This window comes from Osmerus eperlanus, chromosome 27 (assembly GCF_963692335.1).
Source record: "Osmerus eperlanus chromosome 27, fOsmEpe2.1, whole genome shotgun sequence".
NCBI lineage: Eukaryota > Metazoa > Chordata > Actinopteri > Osmeriformes > Osmeridae > Osmerus > Osmerus eperlanus.
In genome coordinates, this window is record NC_085044.1 from 2,792,867 (window position 1) to 2,799,951 (window position 7,085).

At 56.0% G+C, this 7,085-nt stretch overlaps 1 protein-coding gene across 1 annotated transcript in view; it reads right to left on the minus strand.

Annotated features, from left to right (window-relative positions):
- The window catches only part of sec24a (SEC24 homolog A, COPII coat complex component), a 14,033-nt gene continuing 6,948 nt past the window's right edge, over nt 1-7,085 (minus strand). Inside the window, exons 4-16 of the mRNA XM_062453007.1 lie at nt 7,034-7,079; nt 6,616-6,671; nt 6,236-6,442; nt 5,055-5,178; nt 4,777-4,935; nt 4,454-4,627; nt 3,959-4,069; nt 3,302-3,477; nt 2,962-3,099; nt 2,434-2,538; nt 2,231-2,323; nt 1,945-2,048; nt 1-1,670 (exon numbers count right to left, since the gene is read on the minus strand). Of these exons, the coding sequence (XP_062308991.1) occupies nt 1,556-1,670; nt 1,945-2,048; nt 2,231-2,323; nt 2,434-2,538; nt 2,962-3,099; nt 3,302-3,477; nt 3,959-4,069; nt 4,454-4,627; nt 4,777-4,935; nt 5,055-5,178; nt 6,236-6,442; nt 6,616-6,671; nt 7,034-7,079 (1,608 nt within the window). The 3' untranslated portion in view covers nt 1-1,555. The remainder of the gene's footprint in view (nt 1,671-1,944; nt 2,049-2,230; nt 2,324-2,433; nt 2,539-2,961; nt 3,100-3,301; nt 3,478-3,958; nt 4,070-4,453; nt 4,628-4,776; nt 4,936-5,054; nt 5,179-6,235; nt 6,443-6,615; nt 6,672-7,033; nt 7,080-7,085) is intronic.

Consider the following 7,085-nt stretch of genomic DNA (forward strand, 5'->3'; position numbering starts at 1 on the left):
TAGGGTTAAAAAAATCCCAAACAATTTATTTGTCTCATTTCACCGTCATATTTTCATACTAAAATCATCAATTTCTTACCATTATTATGTAGTACTGTCAATATACAAGTATCAATAAGCATGATTAAAGATCACAATGGCTTTTGTTATGTCTGTGTTAAAGAATTTCTTGTATCCTATTATATTAAAATATTTCATATAGTTTGTATTTAAACAGAGGTTTAATAATAAATGTGAGTTCCCATACAAGGCAATTACAGAATTTAATCAGGTTTGGGATTCTCATAAATTAAACAGAAACAAAACAAAACGTCCTCAGAGGTGTTTTATATGATGAGAGAGAAAGAGGGATGAGAGAGAGAGGGAGAGGATGGCAGAAGGAGGTAGAAGAAAAAGGGAGAGAAAGGAGGGAGAGAGAGAGGGATTAGAGAGAGAGAGAAAGAGAGGGAGCGAGACCTCAAAAGGACAGAGAGACAGGGAGAGACAGAGAGAAAGAGAGACCTCAAAAGGACAGAGAAAGAGAGAGAGAGGAACCTCAAAAGAACTGGTCTGACCCGAGACAAAACCGGATGAAACTGCTTCTCGGCTGCTTCTTCAAAACTTTAAAAAAGGCAGCAAATTAAACGATACGGGGGTTAGTTGTTCCAGATCGCCTTCAAACGTTGAAACACTTCTGCCTTTTACAAAAAAAAAAAAAAAAGCCTTGAGAGATTTGTTCGAAACACAAAAAAAAAAGACTAAAAAGCACACAGTTTGTCCCCTCTCAGCCAGACACTCGGGCAGTGAAGAGAGAGAGCTATACTGTTGAGGTTCCACTCATAACAGTCCTAAAGAGCAGATCAAGACCCTGCACAAGGATTGTAGAAAGAAGACAACAGCAGAGATTTCACACATGAATCGCGTCTCCACTTCCTGTTTCCTGTGCACCAGGGGGGGGGGAGAACCCAGAACAGTGTCATCTCTAAAACATGTTCTCTTGTGACTACCCAGCACCCGGCACAATCGCAAGAATATTATTACTTTTATTATAAGCAGAGATAGCTGTGCTTTTTTGTTGTTGCAAAAAAAAAAAAAAAAAACACGTTCACAATCCATTAGCTGGCCCTGTATCTAACAGATACCCTTCTCAGACAGTATTGTTCTATGAGAATAAACACTGATTCACTCACTCGTACATAGATAATCACTGATTTCTTGTCGCCTCTGTCTAGAAGCTGCTTCAGCTAGAAGGCGCCAGGTCAGCAGCTAAGATCGGACCCCGCCCCCTTGTCCTCGTCAACAAATAAAGTTTGATTTGTTTCAGGTAGAAAGTTCTAAAGATGGGCGTTTCACTCGTAGGAATCTTCCGAAAGGACTTGAGAGCCACACACAGAGAAAGAGGGAGAGAGAGAGAGGGAGAGAGGAAGCCACGGGTGGTGATGAGGTGTGATGGAGAGGCTGTCCTGAACAGGTGTGGTTTTCCTCTCACAGTTCACACACACACCCCCTTCCACACACACAGAGAATCTTCTTTCTCTCTCTGTGCGTGCGCTCCCAAGCTTTCAGCAGGCTGGCTCTACTTGGACACCTGCTGCTGGACGTGGAGCAGGAACTCATAGTAGGACAGGGCCGACTCTGTGCGGTCCTCAATCATGTTCTGCATGAAGCTGGACTTCAGCGGGCTCTCGTCCCTGAGAGCGAGAGAGAGAGAGAGAGAGAACAGGAAGGTCACCACTGAAACATGTACATTTAAAACATTTATATGCAGACAGCGAAGGACAAAACCTAGTTGATCGGAGTATTGCTGTGATTCAGACTCGTCCTACCCGAAACAATAACTTCCTCTTGTCTCCCCCCCCCCCCCCCCCCCTCCCCCTCCCTTCCCCCCCTCCCAGTCACGTATGCAGTCAGGTTGCCGGGGGTGGGTTGTCTGTCGACGCCATCGCCGTGGTGACTGCTTCTCACCTGATGACGTGCAGCAGGGGGAAGAAAGGCCTCTGTTCCTTCAGCCAGCCGATGAAAGCTCTGGTTCTCTGGGACTCCGCAGTGTCCAGCTCCGGGAGAGAGTTCTGGGGAAGGGGGGTGGGGGGGGGGGGGGTGTCAGGTCCATTGAGGCGACGCAGGGTGTGTGTGTTGGAGTTTTAAGATCTTCGAAAATGTGTGTGCTGTGTATACAAAGTATGTTAGTGCTGTCTGTAGGTGTGTGTGTGTGTGTGTCTGTAGGTGTGTGTGTGTGTGTGTGCTCCCCTACCATAACCTGGGGCACAGCAGCGTACGAGGCGGCCCCCAGCACCTTAGACAGGAAGTGTGGGCTGCAGCTTCTGCCCACCCAGAGATACAGGACCTGGAGGAGAGGGCGAGGGGACGTTAGAGAGAGAAGGGGGGGGGAAAGGAAACAACATTTCATCTTCATTCTCCACCTCCTCCTCCGCCCCGCCCCTCTTCTATACTGACCGAGCCGGCGTCCAATAGGAAGGCCCCCTCCCTGGTGAGCTTCTCCACAGACAGCTGCAGCAGCCGGGGCTGAGGGATGGTGCGCTCGCTGATGTTCAGGGCCCCCTGTGGAGGGGGGGGGGGGGAGGGGGGAGAGACAAAAGAGATGGACAGAGAGAGAGAGAGAGAGAGAGAGAGGGGGAAGAGTGAAGAAGAGGGAGATAAGGGCAGAGAGCGGGGTATAGAGAGAGAGAGGGGGAAGAGTGAAGAAGAGGGAGATAAGGGCAGAGAGCGGGGTATAGAGAGAGAGAGAGGTCAGGTTAGTGACCACAGGAGCACGTGGAGCCCGGACGCCGTCCCCCGGGGGGGCGTGATTGACAGGTGGGGCGTGATTGACAGGTGGGGCGTGATTGACAGATGGGGCGTGATTGACAGGTGGGGCGTGATTGACAGATGGGGCGTGATTGACAGATGGGGCGTGATTGACAGGTGGGGCGTGATTGACAGGTGGGGCGTGATTGACATGTGAGGCTTGGCCCCCGACCTCACCTCGTCGCTGAGGTCGTCCAGGCGGTAGAGCGCCGGGTGGATCATCAGCATGACGTAGGCCAGCGGCTGGTACTTCAGCTGGCACATGGAGAACACGCGGTCATCCAGCCGGGTGCTGGTGCCCGTCCGGAACGCCACCTGTGCCCCGGGCGAACAAGGAGAGAGAGTGTAAGAGAAGTGTGAGTCCTGAGTCCTGCTTGAGCAGGGACAGGATGTAGAGAGAGAGAGAGAGAGAGAGAGAGAGAGAGAGAGAGAGAGAGAGAGAGAGAGAGAGAGAGAGAGAGAGAGAGAGAGAGTGAGTGAGTGTGCGTGCGTGCGTGCGTGAGAGAGAGAGACAGACCTGCTTGAGCAGGGCCAGGATGTAGAGGGGGAAGAGCCGGAGGCAGGCGGGGGCCAGCAGGCCGGGCTGTTGGACGGTCAGCACGGCCGAGCGGTACGACGCCAGGGAGTCGATGGCAGCGTTGGTCATGGCGTCCCGCGCGTCGCTCAGGCTGGCCGTCACCGAGCGGTCCACGGCTGGCGGCGCACACACACACACACACGTCAGAGTAGACACAGGTCAACACACAGGTCATGAAAACACATTGTTCTATTTTTTTTCTCCTATAAACACACACCAGATGACATATGACCCCTCCCTCTCCCCCCCAGACAGGACATACCCATGCTGGCTAACAGTCCCCTCCCCTCCAGACAGGACATACCCATGCTGGCTAACAGTCCCCTCCCCTCCAGACAGGACATACCCATGCTGGCTAACAGTCCCCTCCCCCCCAGACAGGACATACCCATGCTGGCTAACAGTCCCCTCCCCCCCAGACAGGACATACCCATGCTGGCTAACAGTCCCCTCCCCCCCAGACAGGACATACCCATGCTGGCTAACAGTCCCCTCCCCTCCAGACAGGACATACCCATGCTGGCTAACAGTCCCCTCCCCTCCAGACAGGACATACCCATGCTGGCTAACAGTCCCCTCCCCCCAGACAGGACATACCCATGCTGGCTAGCAGTCCGGTGATGGCCTGGACATCTGCTCCGGCGAAGATGTCAGAGAGCGAGTTGACCACCGGTAGACACATGGTGTGGACTCGGATCCTCCTCTCTCCTAGACACACACACACACACACACAAGGTCAGACACCACAGCTAAACACATCCTACAAGCGCCTGCATCAAAAGGTTTACTCACACAGAGGCTGAAGAATGTTCTGTCAGGAACTTTGAGTATGTGTGTTCAGCGTGCGTTCAGCGTGCGTTCAGCGTGCGTTCAGCGTGCGTTCAGCGTGCGTTCAGCGTGCGTTCAGCGTGCGTTCAGCGTGCGTTCAGCGTGCGTTCAGCGTGCGTTCAGCGTGCGTTCAGCGTGCGTTCAGCGTGCGTTCAGCGTGCGTTCAGCGTGCGTTCAGCGTGTGTACAGCGTGCGTTCAGCGTGCGTTCAGCGTGCGTTCAGCGTGCGTTCAGCGTGTGTACAGCGTGCGTTCAGCGTGTGCACCTTTGCTGGAGGTGTAGAGCAGCGCGGCCTGGAAGGAGACCGTCTGCAGGTCCACCAGGTTCTCCTCGATGGACATCTGCACGGCGAAGCCCGCGTCCGGGTTCACGTTGGGCAGCGACAGCAGGTCCGTGGAACGCACAAAGAAGTTCCCGTGGAACGTGTGGATGGACAGGCCTGCGGGGGGGGGGTCAAAGGTCAAGGAGAGGTCAGTCACTCACACAGGAGAGGTGTTCCAATAAGGCTATAATATGACGGTCGTCGATGACCCCCGACCCCCAACCACCCCACCCCCCCCCACCCACCCCACCCCCACGGTGGCGGACCTTTGGTGCAGCGTATCCTCATGACGGCCTCGAAGCCGATCTTGCGCGTCAGGTATCGTTTGAGATCCTTCTGGAAGCGCTCCACCTGGGCGGGGTTATGCTCCTGGTGGTAGGAGGGGTAGTAGTACACACTTCCTGCCGAGTACCTGGAGATGCATCCTGGGAAGGAGGAGACAGGAAGTCATCACGCGACTTCCCCCTCACACACACACACACACACAACCCACACAAACAAAACCTCCCACACACTCACCACCCCCCTCCACACACACACTCACCCAGAGAGGCCAGGTCGCAGTACTGGGAGCTGAGCAGGAACAAGTCTACTGCCACCTGCTGGCCGGAGCAGTCCAGCGCCAGCTTCTTGTAGAAGTCTGTGGCCGGGGAGAGGTGCTGGATATCCTGGAGGAGGAGGACAGGTATCAGCACCTAGCAGCTCTCCCTCAGGGTCTCTCTCCCTCAGGGTCTCTCTCTCCCTCTCCACCTCTCTCCCTCAGGGTCTCTCTCTCCCTCGCCACCTCTCTCCCTCTCCACCTCTCTCCCTCAGGGTCTCTCTCTCCCTCGCCACCTCTCTCCCTCTCCACCTCTCTCCCTCAGGGTCTCTCTCTCCCTCTCCACCTCTCTCCCTCAGGGTCTCTCTCTCCCTCGCCACCTCTCTCCCTCTCCACCTCTCTCCCTCAGGGTCTCTCTCTCCCTCGCCACCTCTCTCCCTCTCCACCTCTCTTTCCCTCAGGGTCTCTCTCCCTCTCCACCTCTCTCCCTCTCCACCTCTCTCCCTCTCCACCTCTTCCCCTCTCCACCTCTCTCCCTCTCCACCTCCCTCCCTCTCCACCTCCCTCCCTCTCCACCTCTCTCCCTCAGGGTCTCTCTCCCTCTCCACCTCTCTCCCTCTCCACCTCCCTCCCTCTCCACCTCTCTCCCTCGCCACCTCCCTCCCTCTCCACCTCTCTCCCTCTCCACCTCTCTCCCTCTCCACCTCCCTCCCTCTCCACCTCCCTCCCTCTCCACCTCCCTCCCTCTCCACCTCCCTCCCTCTCCACCTCCCTCCCTCTCCACCTCTCTCCCTCTCCACCTCCCTCCCTCTCCACCTCTCTCCCTCTCCACCTCTCTCCCTCTCCACCTCCCTCCCTCTCTCCCTCTCTCCCTCCCTCTCCACCTCCCTCCCTCTCCACCTCCCTCCCTCTCCACCTCCCTCCCTCTCCACCTCCCTCCCTCTCTCCCTCCCTCTCTCCACCTCCCTCCCTCTCCACCTCCCTCCCTCTCCACCTCCCTCCCTCGCCACCTCTCTCCCTCTCCACCTCCCTCCCTCCCCACCTCCCTCCCTCTCCACCTCTCTCCCTCTCCACCTCCCTCCCTCCCCACCTCCCTCTCCACCTCTCTCCCTCTCCACCTCCCTCCCTCTCCACCTCCCTCCCTCCCCACCCCCCTCCCTCTCCACCTCCCCTCTCCCTCTCCTTACCTTGGCCGAGGCGCGCTGGTTGGGGTCCTCCCGGGACTTGAGCGCCCCCACCCCGACGTTGGGCAGCTGGGTCTGGTAGACGGACACCCGGCCCCCGGTGGGGGACAGCAGCTTGAAGGCCGACTGCAGGGCGGGGCCCAGGGCCGACTGGGTCTCCATGGTCTTGGAGAACATCTGGGGCAGGCTCTTCAGCAGGGCCTGCACCAGCTACACACACAGGTAAACACACAGGTACACAGAGTATGTCACCATAGTGAGGGGGCAAGGCTAGGCCGCTTAACAGACTAAATCACTATGCTAAACAATACTCAGAACATATCCAATAAAAAAAATGTATCCACATTACAAAATTCCGTGTGGTTAAAGCTGGTCTCTCTTACCTCCTTGCATTCGTTGAAGTTGACTAAAAGGCTGTCTGGTGTTGGTAGAAATATATCTGCAGGGACAACAGACGAGGTACAACAACACTGTTATAGTAGAGGACAACATGCCCTTCAGGCTGAAAGGATGAGAAGCTGTTCGGGAGGGCTGGAGTGTTAATCTCGGCTCCCTCCCTACTTCACCCTCGCCTCACTATTTATTTCCCACCCGAATCCTCTCTCCCCCCCTCTCTCTCTACCTCTCCCCCTCCCTCTCTACCTCTCCCCCTCCCTCTCTCTCCCTTCTCTACTCCCTCCCCTTCCTTCCCTCCCTCTCTCTCTCGCTCTCCCCCCCCATATCTCTACCTCTCCCCCTCCCCTCTCTAATCCCTCCCTCTGCCTCCCTCCCTCGCTGCATGGCCCCCCCCCCTCCACTCACCGTCTATGTCGGACACGATGAGCATCTGGGGTTGGGACAGGCCCTCCTGGAG